A 26,488-nucleotide genomic window follows, 5' to 3' on the forward strand; every position below is an offset into this window, starting at 1 on the left:
TCTAAACAAATACAATCTCAGAAGCAAATGGATAATTAAGTGAACAAGAAACCCAAAAGGAAGTCATTTCAAAGGAAGAAAACATTAACATGGTAGTTTTCAAACTTGTTTTGCTCCCACCATGTTGCTCTTGACCAAACCAATATAACAGAAACAAGCGGAGCTGGTCTGTCTGGAGCACAAAAGCCAGAGCAGTGTGGCAGGAGCTACCACCAGCCCTGACTGCACTGTGCCCTCCACTGCGGCCCAGGCAGCGTAAAGGACTAAGGGACTCAGTTAAGAGTCATAGCCTACATCAACCACTGGTTGAAAAGAAACCTGGGGATACTAGAATCAATTCACCTGTCCTCATTACCTGACTTGGTATTAAAGTTAGAGTTAAATTTTTTTTTTCCACCAGTTTGCAACATTATAATTGGAAGCTCTCCAATTTGATCATTAAACTTTCTTATAATAAACTGTTTTGGGTACTGTTTTGCACTCCTATCCATTTTATATAGTCTAGATAACCTTGTTAAGCACAGGAGAATAGCTGAGAGGAAGGATTAGGCTGAAAAGGTGCGGGGGTGGCGGCAAAGTTGAGCATCTGTGGAGGATGAGAATATTGAGAAAGCTTCTGCATGTACAGATTTTAAAGAAAGTCAACTCTGACTTTGGAAATGAATAGCTGAGAGAGTGGTTCTTTTGTTTATTTTCTTGCCTTTTCCCTTTCTGGTTCCTCAAAAGAACAGGAATTCAAGATATTTATTCTTCCTCAGATATGTTTTCGCTAAACATTATCTAAGCAGTCCAAATCCTCTGCATAAGGTATTGTTACCAGAGAATTAAACTCCCCTGTCACTCATGAGAGCAAGGTTCTTGGGGTACCGCTGAAATAAGCCCTCACGGGAGAATGAGATGTGAAAAACGGCTTTATTTGCATGAAGTTAGTTACATTCCTCGGGTTCCAAAATCCCATGCCCTTGGAACCAGTCCTGAGAAAGGTAAAGCTCCAACAGGGCCAAAAGCAAGGCCAGTGTCCAAAGCTTCTGTTCCATGTTGCAGCCGGGTGTAGTTCAGCATCCAGGCTAAATAAAGTTCACGAGTCGACCATGGCGCAGCCCCCTGCAATGGGAGTCCCAGAGGGCCCAGCACATGTGAGAAAGTAGAGAGAGTAGAAACCAAGATAGCTCACTTCTTTGTCTAGAAGTTGAAATATCCAGGTTTCAAAACTGTAGCAGCCATGCCCATCCTGGCCACTGATTTGTTCCCAGGTAGGACTGATGGGCAAACACCTTCCCACAACACTCAGACCTCACTGAGCATGTGTCTGAACTGCCTTTGTTCAATCTCTTCCCCCACTGATCAGTGGGGAACAGCCTTGGAGAGTGTTAAGTGCAGTTTTTTTGGCAAAGCTATATATATGGCATGCCTATATTATCTAGTCTCCCCTTTCCTCCTTTCCTGTTAAATAATAACCAGGTTATTACAACAGTGTCAGTATCACCACGTCTGCTGGGCTGTTTGGTGTGTTTTGTTTGTTTGTTTGTTTTTTGTTTGTTTGTTTGTTTGTTTGTTTTGTACCTGGAAATCAGGTCACCTAAGCTCATATAGTTTCCAAAATATTTCTTCAAAGGATACCTAGACTCAATGTCAGAGGTTTCCTTTACTACTTAAATAAATCCACACCTCTACCCACACTTCTACCAAGATGTTGATTTCTCCTAGCCATTTCAACTTATTTATTTACTTCATTACCACAACCAGGACCCACTTTTATGTGTTACTCTCCAAGATGTGCTATGTGCTTCTTTCTTCTAGGAATTTTGGGGATATGGGTTTCACCAGAGTAATATGGAGACAAGCAATTCTAAGATTGAACTGGATTCTTCCACTTACTAGCCAACACCACTTTGGACAAGTTACTTAAACTCTAGTTGCCTCAAATTCCTCATCTGTAAGTTAGGTATTAAATAATACCTATTCTGAGCTCTACTGAACCTTAGCAAAAGAGACAAATCCATTCAAATGCAAACTCTTTTAGGCCATAGAAAAAAAGATAAAGAGGAAGGTCCAAGATGGTAGAGTAGGTGGAAGCTGCACTCACCTCCTCTCACGACCACATCAAAATTAAAAGAAAATTATAGAACAATCATCCTGGAAACCATCTGAAGAGTGGCTGAACAGAAGTTCTATAACTAAGCGTATAAAGAAGAAGCCACACTGAGACTTGTAGGAGGAGCAGAGATGCGAAATAGGCAATGGTTGAGAATCCAGAGAGATATCTCAGCTGCAAAGGTCCCCCTGGAAAAATGAGAGTTCTCAGCCCAACACGAATCCCAACCCAGAGTGCTGAGAAAAGGAGCTAACATAACATCTGGCTGTGGAAATCAGTGGGGATTCTATTTACCCCCAGGGAGACAGAGGTTGCTGGAAACCCAGATGTCCTCCTAAAGAACCAACACACAACTCTCACTCACAGACACTCACCCTGGGATCCACATCAGCTCTGTGGTGGAGGGGTGCCAGAGTCATAGAAGAAGAGACTAAGTTGTGTGGTTCTAGGCAAGGGCTGGAAGGACAGCCTCCAATGTCCCTGTATTGAGTCCTCTCACTACGCAGCCCATGGGAGCCATCTTTCCTGGGTTAGGCACTCCCTCAACAGGCAGTAGCCTAACACTGGCTCCGCCCTGAGGTCCCACGATAAACAGTTCATGCATGGCTGGAGATGGGGCTGTTGTCTCACTCTGCCTATAGGTGTTACCCATTCCTGTGTGGAGCCCTTCCCCCACACGATATTAGCATGGTGAGTTACACTAGTTTCATCCTGACAATGCCCTGAGGTCCTGCCCTTACCGGCTCACACACAGCCAGAGGCTCTGTCTGTGGTGGCTACTAGCCTCGGCCTGTGTTGCATTCCTTCTTTAAAAAACCTCCAGGAATTCTGGTCAAGCTCTGGAGTTCCAGAAACACAGGGAGAAACTGAGTTGTCTGGCTTCAGGGCAAGGGGTATCTTCCAACAGAGCCAGCTTTCCTAAGTTAAGCCTTCATTACACACCGCCAAATCTGAATCTGCCGTAGTACGGTGACTCTACTAGCTCCACCATGGTGACTCCCTGAGGCCCCACCCCCACTGCAATGGTCCAGGTGGGTGGTAGCTGGCCTTGATGTACCCTGAGACTTTTACTGAGTGATCTCAGATCCAGCAGAGCTTCCAAGTTTGAAATAGTACTAACCTGGTAAACACCACCACCCACCCCTACACACACACCAGGTAACTCCCTGAGAACCTGCCACATGTCACTCATGTACTACTGAGGCTCTTACAGTGGTTGAGCCTAAATGGCAGGTGGCAGCAGATCCGAGGTGCTTTGGGCCTTTTACTGACTTTCCCCAGTACCAGTACTTGTGGGAGATAGTCCAGTTGGCAGCTTGTTGGCAGATGGCCTCCCACATGCACCTAGTTCCAGTAGAGGCAGCTACAATCCGTGGATCTCTTTGCACCTTCTAACAGGTAGCCCAGGGCTGGTCACTGGCAGGGTTTGACATTGGCCTGCACTGGAGTCACTCCCAAGAGGCCCCAGAACCAACACAACTGGATGCTGGCTTGGGACTACAACAGAGCACCACCCAATTAGTTCCACAAATGGCATACCAAAAAGAGGTCTCAGCAAGCACCAGACCCTGATGGCAAATTCCACGTAATGGGGTCAGCACTTTCAGATCAGCACATGCACTGTGGTTGTGTCCAATCCTGATAGATAGCCAGCCTGAGGGTCAACCCACAGATGTGCCAACAGCATTCAAGACTCAGTGATAACAGGAGGGCACACATAAACCACATAAGGGATATTGCTATAGCACCCAGCTAAGGCGATCGAGAAGATTGCATGACTGTACCCCACAGGACACTACATCAGGCCACCCTACCAAGACTTGGAGACATAGCAGGTCTACCTAATATACAGAAGCAAACACAGAGAGGCAGCCAAAATGAGGAGACAAAAAACCATGCCCCCAATAAAAGAACATGAGAAATCTCCAGAAAAAGAACTAAATAGAATGGAGTCAAGCAATCTACCTGATACAGAGTTCAAACAATGGTTATAAGGATCCTCAAGGAACTTAGTGACAACTTCAACAGCATAACAAAGGACATAGAAAACAAAGAACTAGTCAGAAATGAATAACACACTAGAAGGATTCAACAGCATATTAAATGAAGCAGAGGATCAATTCAACAATTTGGTAGCAAAAAAATATCTAATTGGAACAACAGAAAGAAAAAACAATTCTTTAAAAATGAGGATAATTTAAGGGACCTCTGGGACAACATCAAACATAACAATAGTCATATCATAGGACTACCAAAAGGAGAAGAAAGAGAGCAAGGGATTGAGAACTTATTTGAAGAAATAATGGCAAAACTTTCCTAACCTGGTGAAGAAAAAAGACACAAAAATGCAAGGAGCGCAGAGAGTCCCAAACAAGATGAATTCAAAGTAGCTCACACTATGACACATCATAATTAAAATGGCAAAAATTAATGACAAAGAGAGAATCTTAAAAGCAGCAAGAGAAAGACAATTAGTTACCTACAAGGGAGTTTTCATACACTATCAGCTGATATCTCAACAAAACTTTGCAGGCCAGATGGAGTGGCAAGAAATATTCAAAGTGCCGAAACCGGTTTGGCTCAGTGGATAGAGCGTCGGCCTGCGGACTGAGAGGTCCCAGGTTCAATTCCGGTCAAGGGCATGTACCTGGGTTGCGGGCATATCCCCAGTAGGAGATGTGCAGGAGGCAGCTGATCGATGTTTCTCTCTCATCGATGTTTCTAACTCTCTATCTCTCTCCCTTCCTCTCTGTAAAAAATCAATAAAAAATATAAAAAAAAAAAAAAAAGAAATATTCAAAGTGATGAAAAGCAAGGACCTAGAACCAAGACTGCTCTACTCAGCAAAGCTATTGTTTTAATATGAAGGAGAGATAAAGAGCTTCCCAAGCAAGAAAATGCTAAAGGAGTTCATCACCACTAACCCAGTATTACAAGCAATGTTGAAGGGACTTTTTAAGAAGAAGAAGGGGGGGAAAGGAACATATATATGAACAATAAAATGGCAATAATATCTACCAATAATCACTTCAAGTATAAATGGATTAAATGCTGTAATCAAAAGACAAAGGGTAGCTGAACGGATAAGAAAATAAGGTTGTCTACAAGAGACTCACTTCAGATCAAAAGACACACATAGACATAAAGTAAAGGCATAGAAAATGATATTTCACACAAATGGGAACCAACAAAAAAGCTGGGGTAGCAATACTTATATCATACAAACTAGACTAAAACAATGGCTATAATGAGACAAAGAAGGACATCACATAATGATAAAGGGCCCAACCCAACAAGAGAATATAATCCTTGTAAATATTTATATACCTAACATAGAAGCACCTAAAAATATAAAGGAAATATTAATGGACATTAAAGAGAGATTGACAGTAATACAGTCATAGTAAGGGACTTTAGCACTCCCATTGACACCACTGGGTAGATCTTCCAGACAGAAAATCAATAAGAAAACAGTGGCCTGAAATAACACATTAGACTAGATGGATTTAAATAATATTTTTAGAGCATTTCACACCAAAGCAGCAGAATATACATTCTTTTCTAGTGCATATGGAACACTTTCCAGGATAGATCACATATTAGACCACAAAACAAGTCTCAATAAATTTAAGGACATTGAAGTTATATCAAGCATCTTCTCTGACCATAGTGGTATGAAATTAGAAATCAATTGCAAGAAAAAAACTGAAAATCACACAAACACATGGAGGCTAAATAAATGTTACTAAACAATGAATGGGTTAACAATGAGATCAAGGAAGAAATCAAAAGATACCTTGAGACAAACGAAAGTGAAAACACAACAACCCAAAATCTGTGAGACAACCGAAAACAGTCTTAAGAGGGTCCCTTGTAGACAACATATATTTGGGTCTTATTTTCTTGTCAAGAAACAAGGAAAATCCCAAATAAACAATCTAATCTTACACATAAAGAAACTAGAAAAAGAATAGTAAACAAAGCCCAAAATGAGTAGAGGTAAGAAAATAATAAAAATCAGAGTGGAAATAAATGAAACAGAGTCTAAAACACACACACACACACACACACACACACACACACACACACACACACAATACAAGAGATCAATAAAACCAAGAGCTGGTTTGTACAGAAAAAGAAACCACCAACAAAATCAAAAGACAACCTATTTGCCAATTATACATTCAACAACAGGTTAATATCCAAAATTTATAAAGAACTCATTCAACTAATCACCCTAAAAATAAACAACCCAATTAAAAACTGGGTAGAGGACCTGAATAGACACTTCTTAAAAGATGATATACAGATGGCCAATAGGCCTATGAAAAGATGCTTAATATCATTAATCATCAGAGAAATGGAAATGAAAACGACAATGAGATGTCACTTCACATCTGTCAGAATGGCTATCATCAATAAATCAAGAAATAATAAGTGTTGGCAAGGATGTGGAAAAAGGGGAACCCCCATACACTATTGGTGGTAATGCATGTGGGTGCAGCCACTATAGAAAACAGAATGGAAGGTTCTCAAAAAAAAATAAAAATGGAACTGCCTTATGACCTAGCAATTCTAATTCTGGCTATATATCTGAAAAACCCCAAAACACTAATTCCAAAGAATATATTCACCCCTATGTTCATTGCAGCATTATTTTCAATAACCAAAATATGGAATCAACCCGAGAACCCTTCAACAGACCAGTAGATAGAAAAAGTAGTGGTACATATATACAATGGAATATCACTTAGCCATAAAAGGAATGAAATCTTACCGTTTGTGGCAGCATGGATAGTATTAAGCTAAGTGAAATAAATCAGACAGAGAAAGACAAATACCATATGATTTTACTTATATGTAGAACCTAAAGAACAAAATAAATGAACAAACAAAATAGAAACAGACTCATAGTTTTGGATAACAGACTGGTAGTTACCAGAGTGGAGGGGGTTTTGGATACTGGGTAAAATGTTGAAGGAATTAAGAAGTACATATTGGTCCCAGCCAGTGTGGCTCAGTGGTTGAGCATCAACCTATGAACCAGGAGGTCATGGTTCAATTCCTGGTCAGGGCACATGCCCGGGGTTGCAAGCTCAATTCCCAGTGAGGGACATGTAGGAAGCAACTGATCAATGATTTTTTCTCATCATTGATGTTTTTATCTCTCTTTCTCTCTCCCTTCCTCTTTGAAATCAATAAAAACTTTTTAATAAAATAAAAATTGTCACAAGGATAGGGAATATAGTCAATAATATTGAAATAACTATGTATGGTGCCAGGTGTTTATGTGAATTATCAGAGGGATCACTTTGTAAATTTATACAAAACTAGAGACCCGGTGCACAAATTCGTGCATGGATGGGGTCCCTCGGCCTGGCAGTGATCTGGGCCAATAGGGCCGTCTCACCCAGTCCTAATTGGGGCCAATCGGGCCAGCCGGCCGGGGGGAGGGACCTCAGGAGGTTGCCTGGCCACAGAAGGTTGGCTGTGGGAGCACACTGATCACCAGCGGGCAGCTCCTACATTAAGCATCTGCCCCCTGGTGGTCAGTGTGCATCATAGCAACCAGCTGATGGGTTGTTCAGGCGACCAGTGGTAAAGGCTGCTTAGGCTTTTATATATAGAGATATATAGATAATATTGAATGTCTATTGTAATTGAAAAATAAAAATTTTTTAAAAGAAAAAAAATAAAGAACCACCCACTTCATTATATGAGGCCAACATCATTTTGCTTTAAAACTGTAGGCCAAATAAAATATTATCAAATCAAAACCAATGACATTTCAAACCAATAGGGAAAAAAATAAACAATTTAATAAATGGTATTCGGACAATTGACTATACACATACTTGGAAGATATAAGTTCCAGATGAATTAAGGATAAATCTAATATTTAAAACATGTTATAGAAGGTGAAGAGGTTAGCCAAAGAGCATATATGCATAGCCCATGGACATAGATAATAGTGTGGTGATGGCCAGAGGGAGGGGGACAGAGGCTGGGTGGAGGTGGGTAAAGGGAAAGAAAAAGGAAGACACCTGTAATACTATCAACAATAAATAAATAAAAATAAACACATTATAAACTTGCTCGTAAGACCTTCTGAAATAAGACTTGCTTAGCACCACACCCTACTGTGTGACTTAGAACACATTATTTAGCTTTCTGAGGTATTGTGTTGTTGTTGTTTTTAATCTATAGAATAGAGATGATAATAGAAGTATTGTGAAATACACTCTGATCTGCCAAAGTATAAATCTCATTTGTTACATTAAACTTTGTGGTTTAATGGTTATATCCAGTTCTGTATACCTCAGTCCTCTGGAGGTACTGAAATTTTATTTTTCCTGCTGCTATTAAGAACATATATGAGCCTGGATGGTGTGGCTCAATTGGTTGAGCATTGTCCTATACACCACGAAGTCACTGGTTCAATTCCCAGTCAGAACACATGCCCAGGTTGCAGGCTCAATCCCCAGTAAGGAGTGTGCAAGAGGCAGCTGGTCAATGTTCCACTGTCACATCGATATTTCTCTTCCTCTCCTTTGCTCTCTCTGAAATCAATAAAAACATTTTTTAAAGAACATATTTGAGTCCAGCTGGTGTGGCTTAGTGGTTGAGTATTGACCTATGAACCAGGAAGTCAAGGTTCAATTCCCAGTCAGGGCATGTGCAGGATTGTGGGCTGGTCCCTAGTATGGGGCATGCAGGAGGCAGCCAATCAATGTTTCTCTCTCATCATTGATGTTTCTATCGCTCTTTCCCTCTCTCTTCCTCTTGGAATATATATATATACATATATATATATATATATATATACATATATATATATACATATATATATATGTATATATATATATATATATAGAGAGAGAGAGAGAGAGAGAGAGAGAGAGAGAACATATTTGAGTCTAATTTGCAGAAATTCTTCTTCTGTTAACTCCTATATCTCAGCACCTCTAGAAATGACAAAATTTTCTCCTTCAACATTTTTGACAAGTTTTTAACCTATTGACATGATTTCTTGCTGATATATGATTATATATGTCTGTACAAAAACAGCAAGAGATCCAGGAATTCTGGATGTTCTTTTGATTTTTCTCCTTTTAAGATTTATTCCCACAAGAAGAAAATAATTATTTTTAATAACTTAATGGGTCACTTTCAAGAACTCTCTCCACTCCTTTATCAAGCAGATGTAAAAACATGTTAAAGTCATTTATTTTTCCTCTTGAACAAAAAGATAAAAAGACAAATCCTGTTTCATTGGTAAAACTATTATACTGTTTATTTGCCTGTGTGTTTTGTTTTCTTTTCCCCTTCCCTGATGACCAATTCTATGATAAAGTAACTCTATGTCTAGATTGAGACTCAGTTTCAGGTGACAGAATCCAATTCAAACCAATCCAAGGAAATTCCTAAGGGAATAAATTGGTTTTGGTAGGTGGAAAGTCCAGGGCTGGGTATATCTTCAGGCGTAGCTGGTTTGCATGGCTAAGGCCTAGCTCCACCTGATCCACATGGAATAATTCCCCTCAGAAGGAGGCGGAGCTGTCTCAGCAGAAACAGAGAAGAAAGCACTGAACTGGCAAAAGCAATACCTGTCCACAGCAGTAATGGAAGCTGTGTCCTGGTTCCACACAATGTGCACATGTGCCTACCCTGTCGCCTGCTCCCTCAGGTCACTGTTTGCACAGGGGTTGCAACATTACAGCAGTCTTGATGGGTCATGAAGCCTGGAGGGTATTTGCTTCAGTTCCTTGACTGTGTCTCGGTAATGAAGTTAGAAAACAACTTGCCTGCACTCAGTTTGCTGTTTTGCACCCATGTTATCTGTTGTGATACTCATTAACAATCCATATTTTGGTGTGTGTGTGTGTGTGTGTGTGTGTGTGGCTTAATTAGGAGAGATGATGTCCCATACAGAAGCCTCGCGAAAGCAAATGCTCATAACCTCATGAGATTTGAGTGAAAAGTCTTCTACAAAGGTTCTGAGTCTCATTTTCCTAGAAGAGCAGAGAGTTCCTGAGGCTTTCTCATCCATGTCTGAAGGCCTACGTGCGGTGGTTCCTGATCCTTGGCCTGTTAGCATTGCCCTGGACATCTGCTGAGGGAAAGGACCCGCGCTGCAGGGAGTGGAGGAGGCCTGTAATTGCGTTGGGAACCACAGCCTCATTGTTCTGCGCTGCAGACATGTTGGCACAGTTGACAAACGCTCGGCCCACTCCTGGGTCTCCCGGGGCTCTCTCCACCCCAGGAGTATGACTGTCTTCTCCCATTCCTTCTGCCTCCGGAGAGGTTGAGACAGCTTCCAATTTTTTGTTCCAAAATTAGGTTTGTTTGTCCTCTCTGCACTCCTTCCATTCATTCCCTCTCTCCACAGTCTCTCCCCCAGTCATTAGAATGCTTTGTCTCAAGCACAGGAGCAGCGAGGGGCTATTGGTAACCACAGGCAACCAAGAACCTGTAGTGGCTATTCGTGCTATCTTTGTGAGGCGCAATCTAGCCACTAGCTGGGTAACAGAAAAATGTGCCCTACAGGTTTCCTTGTACAGTAAAATATCGGCTTCTCTGTCTTTAGAACGACCAGTTCATGGGCGAGATGCAGATGATTGGAGGCTATGGTCTTTCGATACTGGCAGGAAAGGTTTGCTCATGTGAGGCTGCTCAGTTCGCACTGATGCCTGACGTTGTGGGGAAATCGGTGACCTTCATTTCAGGTCAGCACTTGCAGTACATTTCAGACACTCTCCAGGGTTTGCTAATTCATGCAAATGGATGTGTGAACTCTTGTAATGATTTCTCCTTTATAAAACACTCCTTTATAATGCTTCCAGGACGTGATGCAGACCAAATCTTTCGTCTGCGAGCTTTCTTCCCATCTTATTTCAGACAGCCTCGGATTGCAAAACCCCTTGGCACTCCTTGTTCTTTCTTGTCTGTTCACCCTTTCAGGTGCCTCCTGAAAAGGAGGCTTTTCCCTCTACTTGTCTGCTTTATGTCTCTCGTCTATGCCTCAGCACCCAGGCACTCCAGTAAGACATTTCATACACAGGTTTGTTGGAATGTACAAAATCGGGGGAGAGAATAAAAAAGACTTTTGTGACAGCACGTTTTTCAGCCCTTTGCCCTTCCCCCTTATTAAAAAGATTTAACCCGTTAGATCATGGGGAACAGGCCTTCCATTTTAACATGGGATTCCAAAACTTGCCAAGGCTTAGCAATCCAGTGGGGAGAAATGTTTGGATTCTGACATAAATGCATGCATCCGGAGAAAGAGTGTTTCATAAAGCAGTTGCTCTTTGCATCAATGTGACCTGAAGTGAAGGTTTTGCTGTAAATGAAAGCAACACAGATTTTGTTTTTGCTCAGCTCTCCCTTCTGATATACCTTGTATCCATTATCTCTGAACTGCTCCAGCTTTCTAAGTAAAATGGCTCAGTCTGGTACACAAGCTTAATCTCTCCTATTTGCGGTTGTTATTGTTATGCAATGGCCGAATGGTGAAAAGGAATACCAGTCCCATTTAATCACAAGATGAATAAATAACACTCAGGACACTCCAATACCATAAGGACTCATTACAAAACAGCTACTTCCCTGACTCTGAAGGCAAACTGTGGCATCCAAGTGTTAAATTACTATCTAGTAGTAAATTATGTCCCATAGAAATGGGAATTAACTTGATGTTAACATAGCACTAGGCCACCATTTGATGTTACTACTTCAGTGTATAGAATAACATGCTAGGAAGCTAAAATACACAAAGCAATTTCTCAAAATTCATAACTTTTAATACCCCTGGAGTGGTCTTTAAATGATGTCATTTTATTTTTTTTATCTTTTAACTTACCTTTATTTTATTTTTATGAAATGTATAATTTTATCGCTATTTGAAAAATTTGCATGTGTCAGTCCATGGTAGCTGGTAACCTGAAAGAATCATTTGTCAGGCTAACGAAGGTTGAAGCCAACTCCTGTCCTTACTGCTGGCTGGTTTTCCATCTCTCCTACCTCTACTTCCATGACCGATAATGTATCAATGTATGTATGTGTAAGTCTATAGTAATATGTTTAACTTAATGTGTGTGGTAAGATCAACCAACTTAAATAGTACATTTTTATCAAATGGGGAAGTAAACATCAGAGATAAAACTAGGTTGCAGCCTGTAATACTGTGGAAATACGTCATCAGTATTCCTGAAAGTCAAAAGCTGGCAAGTGATAGTGAGCACAGCCCAATATTAAACTACATCTGTTTTATATAGTTTTGTATGCAAATGTTAGTTCAATATGAAGCGTTGTTTTCATTTAGGAAAAGATAAGGCAAACAGTTTAAGTCATTATACCAAGCTAACATTATTACTGTACTTTTTTTCCCTAAGATCTGATAAATATGTTTATAAATAGCAACTGAATTCTAAGTTAATGCACATTTTAAAAATTGACATATAACATTATATTAGTTTCAGATGTACAACATAATGATTCAATATTTGTATATATTGCAAAATAATCACCATAATTCTGGGTAACATCTAATTAACATAAGACAATTTAGTACTTTGTTGTGTGACATTGCCTTATAGATTTATTACACAAGTTTATTATGTACCTTGTGCTTTTATCATAGGGTCTGTCAAAGTTGCAACTCTAAGAACCCCAAATGAATGCCTCCATGACAAAAATTGCACTTAGAATTATGGTCCTTCTGTCCTTCTAAAATCATGTTCTATTTTCTTTTAGAGTAATTTGCCTCTTAGGTAAGCACTGGGTAGTCCCTTCCATTAAGAGATAGAAAAGAGGTTGAGGAAAGGGTACTTTCTTCCTGGAGGTAGAGTAAGCAGAAGGAGTGATAGCGCTGTGCCTCAGTATCCCCTCCCGTAATTACTACACGGACCATCCCCATGAGAAAGTAGAGACCAAGGAAGTTGAGGTAGGAGAGATGGAAAACCAGCCAGCAGTAAGAATGACAGGAGCCGGCTTCAATTTTTACTATTCTGACGATTCATTCTTTTAGGTTACCAGGTACCACGTTGCAGTATCTTTACACTCTCCATGTGTGCATAGACGTACAACATATGCCAAGTAAAACCCCTTGGCCTTAGAATACAAATGGTTTAATATTTCTAAGATGAATCAACATCGATTAGCCAGCTTCTCAGATGTCACGACAATGTAAGGTTGAGATCCCGCAGTTCCAGGTGCTTAGGCTTGCATCAGAAGGGAATGCTGAACACGCCAGCGGAGACCACACTCTGTGCCTTCACGTATACCTCGAATCTGCCCACTTCTCTCCATCTCCCTGGTAATCACCCAAGTCTAGACCCTTGCTGCTCAAAGTGTGGTCTAAGGCAGGGTTCAGCAAACTTTTCTGATAAGGGCCAGATAGTAAGTACTTTAGGTTTATGGGACATAGAGTCTCTGTGGCAGCTGCTTACCTCTGCAGTCATAGCATGAAAGCAGCCATAGAGAACATGGAAACAAGTGGCTATCTATATATATAAAGAGCCAGGGGCCATCACAACCAAACAGATGACCGAACAGGCTGAGTGGGGCAACAAGGCCAGCAGGAGGATTAGTGAGGGGCAACCAAATGACTGAACAGCAGGCTGTGTGGAGCGACCACGTCGTCAGGGGGGAAGTGAGGGGTGACCAGGCCAACAAGGAGGGCAGTTGAGGCTGTGAGGAGTGACCAAGCCAGTGGGGGGGGCGCAGTTGGGGGTGACCAGGCCAGCAGGGGGGGTAGTGAGGGGTGACCAGGCTGGTAGGTGGCAGTTGGGGGTGACCAGACTGGCGGGGGGGGGGGGCAGTTGGGGGCAACCATGCTGGGGGGGGGCAGTTAGGGGTGACCAGGCCAGCGGGGGAGGGGGGCAGTTGGGGGCAACCAGGTTTGGGGGGGCAGTTTAGGGCAACCAGGCCAGCAGGCAGAGGCAGTTAGAGGTGATCAGGCTGGCAGGGGGCCAGTAGGGGCAATCAGGCAGGTAGGCAGGTGAGTAGTTAGGAGCCAGTGGTCCCGGATTGTGAGACAGATGTCTGACTGCCTCAGAATCGGGCCCAAACAGGCAGTCAGCCATCCTCCGAGGGATCCCGGATTGGAGAGGGTTCAGGATGGACTGAGGGGGACCCCCCCACCCCCACCCCTCATCGTGCACAAATTTCATGCATTGGGTCTCTAGTATTTCAATAAAATTTTATTTACAAAAATAAGCAGCACGCCACATTTAGCCAATGGGCAATAGTTTGCTAACTTTTGATCTAGGGCAAGAATGTCAAACTTGCAGCCCAGACAATATAACAGTATGTAAGAAACATTTTAATAAAAATTTTGTCACTTAATTTTAACAATTTCCTGTTATACATAATTATTAATAATGATCTACAATGTTCTCTAATGACTGGTTACTATAATCACATTGCATTCATTTCCCTTTAGCATCTTACCAGCAGGCGCACCATTTCTCTCCACTAACACTAGCAACGAATATTTTAGCAGCTGATTGCCACGTCATTAATCTTAGACTGTCTTATTTGGTGTGCGCAACAGGAAATATTTCGCTTTCGGAGAACAAGAAAAATAGGTTTATTTGCGTTATGCTTATTAATTTGTGCAGTTTATTCAGTGTCTAGTAAGTTAATGTTCAAGAAAAATACTAATTTTTATTAAAATATTCTATTATTTTATGTTAACGATTACTCATTTATTTCAGTTCTTTGCATTCAGCATGTCTCTATCGAAATAAACCTACGTTTCTAAGAAAATTGAAGCTTTTGTGGGTTTTTTTGTGGCCCACATAAACTTAAACCTTGTTTATTTGGCCCGTGTTGGCCTCTGAGTTTGACAGGCTTGCTCTAGGGACCAGCAAGGTCAGCACCACCTGGAAGCTTATTAGAAATGTAGTATCTCAGATCCCCACATCTTCTGAATTAAGTTCATTCGAGCAAGAGCCTTAGATGATTCCTTTGGACATTAAGGTTGGAGAAGCACTGGTCTCCCAGGGTGAGGCCACCACCACCCCTCCTCTGGGTTGCTATGCTGGACTGACTGGTCTCCTTGAACTTCTACCTTTAGTTAACTTTGCCACCCTTTACCATTCTCCACAAAGCAGCCATAGGGGTCTTCTTAAAATGCAAATTGGTTCACATCTCTTGCCTACCAAAAACCTTTCAGCAACCTCTCAACTAGGGTTATCAGACTTAACAAAAACAATGAAAAACAGGATACCAAGTTAAGTTGGAATTTCAAATAAACAATGAAATACGTTTTAATATACATATGTCCCTTGTATATTTAGAACATACTTACACTAAAAAGTTAGTTGTTATTTATCTGAAATTCAAATTTGACTGGGTGTTCGGTACTTTACCTAGCAGCCCATGCCCAGTGCTTGAGGTTATAGTCTGAACTCCTTCTTACAGCTTGTAAAACCTGCATGATCTGGCCTTGTCTCCTTACCAGTATCATCAGACACCACCTTAACCTCCTCACAATGCTCTAACCATACTGGAGAAGCTCCTTCCTGCCAAGATCTTGGACAAGTTGTGGCCTCCACCTGGAATCCATTCTCCTCCTATCCTGCAGGTCTCAGCCTAAAGTCTCCTGTGTAAGGGAGGCCTTCCCTGACTCTGTCTAAATGAGCACATGCTTTCCACACAAGACTCTTTCCTTGAGCTTAAAGAAGGAATGATTTCTTGGGACTGTAATTACCTTAGTGAAAGGAGAATGAGGGATTCCTTGGGACCAGAAGGTCTGGGAATAATAACACAGCAGAGGAAGAATAGCATTGAATGAGGGCAGGGAATAGGAGAGCAGAGGACAGGCGTGGGCCAGTGTGAGTGAAGGAAATTAGTCAGAACTGTAGAAATAATAATTTTAAAAAACTGAACGTGAAAATTGGATTTGGCCTGTAGACTACATTGAATTTCTCAATGAAGAGTTTGAATTGCTCAGAAAAGCAAAGAGGAGCCACAAAAGTTGTTGAGCAGAGGTGACATCATGAAGCTGTGTTTTGGGAAAATGAACCTGGCAGGAGGGTAGACTTGACAGAAGGAAGGGAGAGAGGCCAGCCAGGAGGTGGTGTTGGTGAAGCAAACCTGAGTGTGTAATTGAACTACTTGAGCAAGGTAGGATAGGAGTGGAAGAGAAGGAGCAGCGACAGAGTTACATGGTTAAATGAAGGCAGGAGGGTTAGAAAGGAGTTTTTCAAATTTGTTTATGAAAGAACTTTCAAAGACATGGGGAAACAGCTTACCTGTGTAATTTCCCATATTATGAGTTAGAAGCACTAACAGCCCCATAACTGTCCTGTGTAACTCTTTTTTTTATTATTATTATTATTATTATTATTAGTTAAGGTATTACAAATGTGTCCTCATCCCCCCCATTAACCCCCAACCTCCCCCCCACACACACTCATGCTCCCATCCCCCTGTTGTCCATGTCCGTTGGTATGGCTTATATACATGTATACAAGTCCTTCGGTTGATCTCTTCCCCTTACCCCCGCCCTCCCCTACTTTCCTTCTGGGGATTGATAGCCTGATTGCTGTTTCTCAGTCTTTGAGTCTGTCCCTTTTCATCAGTCTATGTTGTTCTCTATAATCCACAAATGAGTGAGATCATGTGGTATTTATCTTTCTCTGACTGGCTTATTTCACTTAGCATAATGCTCTCCAGTTCCATCCATGCTGTTGCAAAAGGCAAGAGTTCCTTTTTTTTTACCGCAGCATAGTATTCCATTGTGTATATGTACCACAGTTTTCTAATCCACTCATCTGCTGATGGGCACTTAGGCTGTTTCCAAATCTTAGCTATGGTGAATTGTGCTGCTATGAACATAGTCAACAAATCAACAAACAACAAGTGTTGGAGAGGATGTGGAGAAAAAGGAACCCTTCTGCACTGCTGGTGGGAATGCAGACTGGTGCAGCCACTGTGGAGAACAGTATGGAGCTACCTCAGAAGACTAAAAATGGAACTCCCATTTGACCCAGTGATCCCACTACTGTGTAACTCTTAATCCCTCTAAAGACGTGGGAGTTAACATATTTAGAAAAGGGAGACTCTACAGCCCCCACTCACATCCCTTCCTTCCTTCCTTCCTTCCTTCCTTCCTTCCTTCCTTCCTTCCTTCTTTCTTTTTTTCTTTTTCTTTTTTTTTTTTGAAGCAAAGAGAGAGACATTCACAAGGGAGGCTGGCTGAGTCATGATTCAAAATAGGTCATGGCTGTTGAATAAGGGAGCCCTCAATAATGGAGTTAAATGGCCTCTTCACTCACAATGTTAAAAGCATTTTACTCAGTGAATTTAAGCTGTCTGTGCTCCGTGTTCTCTGGCTGATTTTTTTCAAAGTTGATTTAATCCCGGCACTTCATAAAATGTGTGTAAAGCAAGATTTTATTTGTGTTCAAGAGAAATCTCTGAAAGAGTGGAATAAAACCAAATGCATGGAAACAAGCTCAAATCTGGCAACGGGAAAACACAGACGCACAGGTTCAGTGCAAGATTCAGGAGATGTGCCCCACCCCCCGCCCCTAAATAAGTTTCTAATCAAAAGCCAGAATGAAACATTGAAACCTGCCAAAATGTCCTACTTGGCTGCCTTCACTCTTGAAATCATTCCTTTTTATTGCATCTGACTAGGCAGAGAACAATAATGGAAATGCCTACCAACTGATGTTTCTGGCAATTTTGTGAATTATCACATAAAATGAAATGCTGAACTACATTCCTTTCTCCCTGGGGTTTATCTTCACACTCCTATTCATGCTTGGCATCCCCTCTGCTTGGTGTGACCGAAGTCCCAAAACTGAGCTGCTGAAGATTAGACTGTGATATGCTAATCATTTTGCATTTTTAAAAGACTAAATAACGTATTTAAGAAAACCATTTAGGTTTGTATAATTCTTTCCTTCTTCTTTTCCTTTTCTTCAGTAAGCTCGATGTGATTAGCTTCGATTAGGATCATACAATAAGCAGGGAAAGAACACACTTCAGAGATCCCCCATAGAATTTTGCTGGTGGCCCTCAGGCTGCAGATTTTACTGGCTTTCTGGGAGGAAGTGAGCTAGGTGCGATGAGATGACTAAGACAGAAACTGGCAAACATCTCAGGTTCAGTGATCAGAGTTATCAGATTGCAAATGTTTAGGAGGCATAATGTGTTCTGATGAAATTTCCAAGACTGCTCACTTAAAAAAAAAAAAAAAAAAAAGGAATTTAGCAGATTTTTTAGTGCCAAATTAAAAACAGTAAATATTAAGTATAACTTAATTAAGGAGGACTTGTACATCATTAAGGAAAAACTGGAGGGGGTGTATCAAAAGTATAGCAAACTAGAGAAAGTAAAAAAAATTACTTTTCACGTAACACATGGCCCACATGGTCAGAATTGTTGATCTGTTCCACAGGCATTTCTTGAGCAGCTATTATATACCTGTCTCCGTGTTATATGTAGATAGTATAAAGATGAGTTAGTCTTCATCCTTTATCTTGTAAAGTTAATCTTGGTACATGAAAATGTAAAGAGATTAGTTCTTTTAGATACTGGTAAAAATGCTTCCAAATTAGGATAGTTGCTTTCTTTCTCCTCTTGGGCTACTTTTTATTTTGAAACCAGAGAACCTATGGATCTGGGCTGCCAGTCACTACTTGAGCCAATTAAGCAGAGACAGGGTTGAATCATATATGAACATTTATTCCCATAATGCCGGCAGTATGGGAGAGCAGCAGGCCACCCACGAAAATCTGCTCTGCACCCCACCCCCCATAAGCCAGCTGCTTATATGGGATACAGACAAAGATTACGTGGGGAAGCAGGCAAAAGGAATAAGAATGGGCATAATGGTTACAGATTATAGGCAATGTGGGCAATGTGGGCTGGGGGTTTTGCAAAGGGCAGGGGGCATCGGGGACTCCATTGCTGCCTTTCCACAAGATTGGATGTTAATCTTTCTATGAAGATAGGCAGCTCCCAGATGAGGAGGATGGGCTGCATTTCCAGGTGAGCTCCCAGGTCCCGTGTATAATCCCCAGCCAGGTTTCAATGTGCTTCCTTTAATCAGAACAAAACAATCATGGTTAACAGAGCATGATTAATATTTCTTATTAGTATTTCTTATAACTAATAGCTAGTCCCCAATATTCTAATTCTACCCCTAACAGTTTCACATGAGGAGTCAAGCTTCCAAAAGCATGAAAGGCATTGCTTTGGTTAGAGGTGAACTTTTCACGTAACACATGGCCCACTGAAAAATCCAGACAGTGGCATATATTACTAATGAAGAATTTGAAAACATAGTACAATGTTCTGTAAATGAAAGGAAATATATATGTAATTAGAGGCCCGGTGCATGAAATTCGTGCACTGGGGGAGGGGTGTCCCTCAGCCCAGCCTGCACCCTCTCAAATCTGGGACCCCTTTCACAATCCCTTTCACAATCCGGGGCTGCTGGCTCCCAACCACTCGCCTGCCTGCCTGCCTAATTGCCCCTAACCCCTTCGGCCTGCCAGCCTGACCACCCCCTAACCACTCCTCTGCCAGCCTGATTGACTCCTGACTTCTCCCCTGCTGGCCCTGTCACCCCCAACGGCCCTCCTCTGCAGGCCCAATTGCCCCTAACTGCCCTCCCCTGCTGGCCTGATCGCCCACAACTGCCCTCCCCTGCCAGCCATCTTGTAGCAGCCATCTTGTGATGGCATGGGGCAACCATCTCGTGACCACATGAGGCGTCCATCTTGTGATGACATGGGTGTGGCCATCTTGTGCGAGGGCATGACAGTCAATTTGCATATTACCTCTTTATAGACAGGATACTGTTCTGTATAACTCATTAACTAACTCTAGATATCTGCATAGTTTCCTTTTAAAAGAAGCCAGTGTGTCCATACCAGCATTCCCCGCCCATCATTCATACACCCACTAAATGATTGTACTTTCTAATACTGTACAGTACTGTACATAACACAAAGGTCTTGGTATTGTTACAGATTTTACCAACCCATTCATTAGTCCTCCAGAATCCTCTGAGAAATATAGTTAAACCATAACTAACCAATGTTTTCCTCACAGTAATTCTTCCAAAAAAGGAAAGCTTGCTTTAAAAAATAATGGAGGGTTATTTCAGGATACAACACTGGAAGATGATAGAAAAAACAATTATGAATTCCAAGAAAAAAGTAAACAGCTCTAAGAGGAAATATAATTACAGTACACTACTTGACTCTTTTTGGGGGAAAATGTAAGCAGCACAAAAAGATAGAGTCATAACAAAGTAACTGCATTAGGGGATGGAGAAAGGAAGTGAGTTAGTGTGAAAGAACTAAATTCTCATCTATTGTACAATACAGCAAATAGATGATATCAAAAATTATTAAATTGAGAAACAGAAGTTCAGAAAAAGAGAGCTATTTTAAAATAAAAGAGAATTACAAATCCAGTGCGTGATCTTAGATTGACAAACCAACTACAAAGGCTATTTTAAAGGCAACTGGGGAAATTTAAATATGTACTAACTTTTATATGATAATAGAAATTGTCATTTTTCTTAGATGTGATAATATTTAGCTATGCATAATAAAGAATATCATGATAACTTTAATATATTTTAAATACATAAACATTTTTAAATACTTTAAAAAGGCACACATCAACATTTTAAAAACAGACTTTTCTATTTGATTTTGAACATCACCTTGATTTCAAAATGTGTTTAAGTAATTTTGACAATATATCTCTGGATTAGTACACAGCCACCACTATATCCTATAGTTGAAGCTAATTTTTTCTAAGATGACTCTTGCTTTGCAAGATTCTGAAATTTCACAAAACAGATTTAATTACTTCCAGTGCACTTTACTTAATTAGGCAAGAATTCAGACAAACAGATTTTAGAAAGGTTTTTCATTATCAGATAAAAACTAAAAGAGACTGTGAACTAGGAAATTAAATTAACCAAATATTCTCCAAGTATTCCAATTGGTTAATAGGCATGGTTGTTAAGTCTTGTTCAAACTAAAAATTCACATCCTAACTAACTGTTATAGGTTGATGGTTAAGAGCAGAGCAAATGTGTGGCAAATATCAAGTGGATTCCTATGTCAGTAAGATTCTCAGGGTAGAGAGGACACTGGGAATGTGACCTACTTTAAAAATCAACAAAATAATCTTAAATTTTAGTGATAAAATTATGATTTTTAACATGTGTTTAATGAATAAAATACCATACTTGAGAGAAAAACACTTCTAGAAAGAATTTCACCTAAAAATGCATTTGACACACAAAGTAATATGGTGCAAATTTAACAGAGTTTTTAGTTGGTTGGTTAACATTTGTATCACTTAAAATCCCTTTTGCAGTTCTATAAGGAAGATATCTAAGGTGTAAGGCTTGATCCAATGTTTAAACTATTATATAAATAACTGGGATAAATGAAAGATCATTTAAAGAAAGAAACCAATACACTAAGGAAATATCCACACCACTTACTTAATTGGAATGGCATAATAATACAGTGGGACAGTGTTGACATGTAACTACTAATCCACTTAATTGGTTGATTTTAACTCATCAATAAGTATAATTAATTATTATCCCTTCATTCAACAAATAATTATTTAGCATCTATATACAGGTTTGTGTGCTGGAGACTGAGAATACAGTAACAAACAAGATAAATATGATTCCCACCCTCATGGACTTGGAAAGACAGGTCAAAAAAGAAATTTAAATGAAATATAACCAGTGTTCTCAGGGGAGAAGTCAATGAGTGGCTTGAAAGCACATAGCAAGGAACCTAATCATGTCACTGAAAATATAAACCAGGCACCCGACAGCCCTCTCTGTAACCAACCCCTTTCCTCAGGGTTGAAAATTCGAGAGTAAGTGCAGAATCCCAGTGATGTTGGTGGCTATGCAGGAAATAGGCTGTCCCCGCTGAACACATGATCCCTCTGCAGAACACTGTCTCCATTAGCAGTGCAGTTTAGGCTGGCTTTGCTTTCCTGGAAAATGCATAATAAGCTTTGTATCCCAAAGAGTGCTGGGTGGGGCACTTGCCAGACTTATGAAGGTGGAATGACTATGGGTAGCTCTTCAGACAAGTGACAGGGTCGAAGATAAGCCTGCTCCTAACCTGAATATAGATATCAATAAGTATTGCAGCACCAAGTAATTCCAGAGAGACTATTAAAATGAATCTGGAACACCTAGATTATCTCCAAGCATTTGGGTTAGATGACTGGGGGAGGACCAAATAAGTAAATTGGAAAATTCCAACCATAAGCAAAATGTGTGCTGATCTTGTGAGCCAGATTTTCATTAGATTTGAGAATAACTGGTGTGTTGTTGTTTGTTTGTTTGTTTGTTTTGTTTCAGAATGTCCTCATTGTTGAGGTAAGCTGACTTTATACCCATATTTGGAAGGTGAAGGGATGAACGGTGAGTTTTAAAATGTAGAGTTTGTTATCAAGTTGCCCAAGGACTTACTGAGTTCCCCTGTGTGCATGGCTCTCCAAATTTATTGAGTAGGAGCCAACTAGAATCAGGGACTTGAAATAACGCATTTAAAAGGTTTATATATTTAATTCCTCACATGTCTAATTGGTCATTATACCCATTGGTGAATCAGACATTTTTACAGAAGAGAAAACTAACCCACAAAGCCAAATTTACTTCATACTTAAGCCCAGGTTAGGACCCTCTTCACTCTTACCTCGGTGTTCTTGCTAATGACTTTGAGTAATTCTACCTTTGCATCGAATCATAAATATAATCAATTTTAAAATGGCAGTCCAAAGGAAAGCTATGAATTAATTTAATTGGTTCTGTTTAAAAAAGAAGGAAGAGAGGGAGGTAGAAAAGAAAGAGTGGAGGGGAGAGAGAGAGAAAGAAAGAGATAAAGGGAAGGAAGAAAAGAAGAGAGAAAACACCGGCCTTGGGGCAGCAGTGGACTGCAAATGTTCCTGTTTCCTTCAAGAGCACACCTGTCTTATCAGCTGGCAGAAATTCAGGGGGGGGGGGGGGGGGGGCGGGGGGGGGGGAGGGTGCTGTCTTCAAGCTTTTGTTACACAATTGCCTGGGTGTGCCATATGTATCTGCAGTTCTGGCTCAGACATAACCCATAAAGTAGACACTCTAGCCAAATGAATTGCCCAACTCTGGCTAAATTCAGACCTCTTGTTTTAATAATCAGTTCCTGACAGCTGATTTCTGTCCCGAGGACAATAAATTGCTGCTGCCCATTCTACTCTAATTGAGCAGCAGCTCATCAGCGGAGATGAGCCTCAGCTCACTGCAGGCTCACACCCTCAGAATTCAAGGCCGTCACCAGCTGCCGTCCAGACACGTCTCACTTCCTAGCCATGGGGTCCCCTATTGAGTGGGGAGGGCAAGGGGGAGGTGTTTATCCATTCAGTGTATTCAGATGTACATCCCCGGTCCATGAAAATTCATGCGTCCTGTATTGTGTCACATAACCTCAGGGCCAAATCGTAGTCCTTGAAAGTGTGTGAGTGAGTCCAAATGTACTCAGGGAGAGCCCCACATGCTCTCCAAAGGCTGAATTTAGCCTTTCATCCCAGCTCAGAGTTTGAGGAAATACTCACCAATGTATTTCCCCAACCCACCTTCCAGAAAGAAGCACCAGCCCAAAAAAATAGAACCAATTCTGCCTCCTACTTTGACTCCAATTTGATCGCAATTCTAATAGGGATGCATTATTAATAAGGAATATAATTATCTGCCTGAATGAAAAATCTACTACACTGCCCAAGTGCATTCGGTTGAATTTGTTCTCTTTGCAAAGGATGTTGTTGGAACAGGGACCGTGAAAGCGCTGCTCAGCAGCACAGGAAAAACACAAGCCCAACATGATTCAGGTGGCCAGGTGAGGAGGGCGCACATCATTGTTTCTGTCTTTCCAAACGAGCCCAAGAGGGATGCTGGTAGGGGATGCTGTTTTCAGAGAGTGCAGTCTGTTCCAAACCAGTGACCTTCTGCCCTGGGGTGCTACAGTTTGGCCACACCATACACACAGCCCTTTGAACTGCGGGCCTGAGAGAGAGGAAAGGGAAGAGCACATGCTTCGCTGTGGCTGAGCCCCTCTTGACTGTGCCTCGAGCTGTTTCCAGGAGCAGCTGGCTGGGCCCCAGGGTCAGGGCCCCCTCCCTTCCTTTATTGAGAGTCACTGAGCTGGTGCCGCACTAGCAGAAGCATGAGTTGGAGGGCTGGGATGATGCCCCATGTGTTCAAGGGGAAAAAATACGTATTTTAAATACTACATATTTTAATGATATTTCATTTTATTTGCAATTCACAGAGATTTTATTTGGATCACTGAAGCTTTGTTTTTTTAATGATAGTTTGTTGGTGAAGAGGACACCTAGAAGTCATGGCTTTAGACCTGACTGTAGGTGTTTTTGGGTTTTGTTTGTTAATGGGTTGCCTCATGGTGGTAGTTTGTGTGTAAGAAATTCCTATTTGTCGGCGTTCTGTCTGAAGTGGAAGCTGCATAGGTTTGAAAGACCCACAAAGTCCCAGCCTTGCTAGCGAAACTAGAGCTCTTTACAACAAGGGGCTTACATTTCCTGCCTTGCTCCGCTCACAGGCACTCAGTTGTGTGCATGGATATTTTGATATCTAGGTTTTCCATAGAACCTTCTCTCCAAGAGCTCAGAGAATCGGTTTCAGGTGGAGGAGGGAGACTCGGCCTCTCTGGACTGACACAGATGCACAGGATTCCTGCCGTGGCCGCCATCCCCACATGGGACATGGAGAGGCACGGGTAACGGTTCAGAGGCATTCTCATACCAGGCAATGCACAGTGCTGACATGCAGCGAGCCTGAATTTTAGCACACGAAGGGGAAATCCAAATCATCTCCCCACCACTCCGAACAAAAGTTCAGTAACACAAAGAATTAAGTGAACAGCATAGGGAATATAGTCAATAACATTGTAACTAGAGCTATTGTGCTGATCATTTTGCAATGGATAAAAACATCAACCCATGCCTGGCCGCAGTGGCTCAGTGGTTGAGTGTCTACCTATGAACCAGGAGGTCGCGGTTCAATTCCCAGTCAAGGGCACATGCCCAGGTTGTGGGCTCGATCCCCATTGTGGGGTCCACAGGAGGCAGCCAATCAATGATTCTCTATCATCATTGATGTTTCTATCCCTCCCTTCCTCTCTGAAATCAATTTAAAAAATATATTTTTAAAAAACATTAAACCACTATGTTGTACACCTCAAACTAAGGTCATATTGTATGTCATCTGTAATTCAATAAAAAATAAAATATAACTTCACAGAAACAAAACAATAACAGAGAATCAGCAGAGCAAATATCTATAGATACTATCTTCACACTTGCCTTCAGACGTGTGTTCTGGGGGACTTTTCTCATCTACGGCAGGAGGATAATAAACAAGCAGCTTGATTATTTATTATTCTAACACTGGAGGTGATTTTTTTTTCACTTGCATAGGCAGACTTCAGCTTGATTTTTATAACTTACATTTGCTCTCAAGCCTCTGGGATAATTTGGCCATGGTTCTCATTAGCAAGCTGAACAAACATTGCAGCAAGAGAAGCATGCTATGGATGGGTAATGTGCCAGTGCTATTTAGCCAGTGACTCTTTATTCGAAAACACAAGTTTCATTCCTATGTGGGATGTATTAAATCTAGACAATGTCAGTTCTGGGCAGATAGACCCAGTAGTGTGTTCCTGTCCAGTTATTGGTTTGGGGAATATAATCTGGATGTAGTTAAAGTTGGACATGGTTAGTAAACAGAAATCTGCCAAGGAAATAATGTAAGACACTGTTCAGAAAAAGTTTTAACTGAAAGGCATTCACTTCAGACATTCTGTTAATTTTTGTGTCACTTATAGCAACAACATTAATAAAGTTTAACACATTTAATCCTCTAAGGTAGATGCTAAAGTTATGCCCACATTACAGACGAGGAAATTGAACATAACAAGGTTAAATAGCTGGCCAAGGTCACATAATTGTAACTGTAGAGCCAGTGTTGAACCCAGGCAGTCTGGTTTTAATCACTGCTCTTACGCTTGCAATATACCTGTAACATCTGCCATTGCAAACCTAAGAGTAGGACTTGCACCCATTTACCCAGCTAGAGATAGGTCACTCTGGCTCCCATCCTACTCAACCAAGTCTCCCTCTTATTCCATGACACTCTGAAGGTTTGGCTCTCTCAACTGGCTTTTCCCAGTCAGAGCTGCCATGCCTGCTCTAGGGTTTGCATTGCTCACTGTAAAATCACTATTATTGCTACAATCAGGGTTTCCTAACGTTCTTTTAGCTAGCTCAGAATCCCTGTTTCTTCTTTCTTTCTGGATTTCTGAATCTTTGCACTTTTTGTTC

General features: G+C 41.2%; 1 protein-coding gene across 1 annotated transcript in view; it reads left to right on the top strand.

Moving 5' to 3' along the window:
- Positions 1-26,488, top strand: part of PRTFDC1 (phosphoribosyl transferase domain containing 1) — a 106,304-nt gene that overhangs the window by 74,940 nt on the left and 4,876 nt on the right. The window contains 5 exon segments of the mRNA XM_036327594.1: positions 10,686-10,751; positions 22,479-22,496; positions 23,908-23,952; positions 23,954-23,988; positions 24,464-24,510. Of these exon segments, the coding sequence (XP_036183487.1) occupies positions 10,686-10,751; positions 22,479-22,496; positions 23,908-23,952; positions 23,954-23,988; positions 24,464-24,510 (211 nt within the window).

This window comes from Myotis myotis, unplaced genomic scaffold, assembly GCF_014108235.1.
Source record: "Myotis myotis isolate mMyoMyo1 unplaced genomic scaffold, mMyoMyo1.p scaffold_m19_p_1, whole genome shotgun sequence".
Taxonomy (NCBI): domain Eukaryota; kingdom Metazoa; phylum Chordata; class Mammalia; order Chiroptera; family Vespertilionidae; genus Myotis; species Myotis myotis.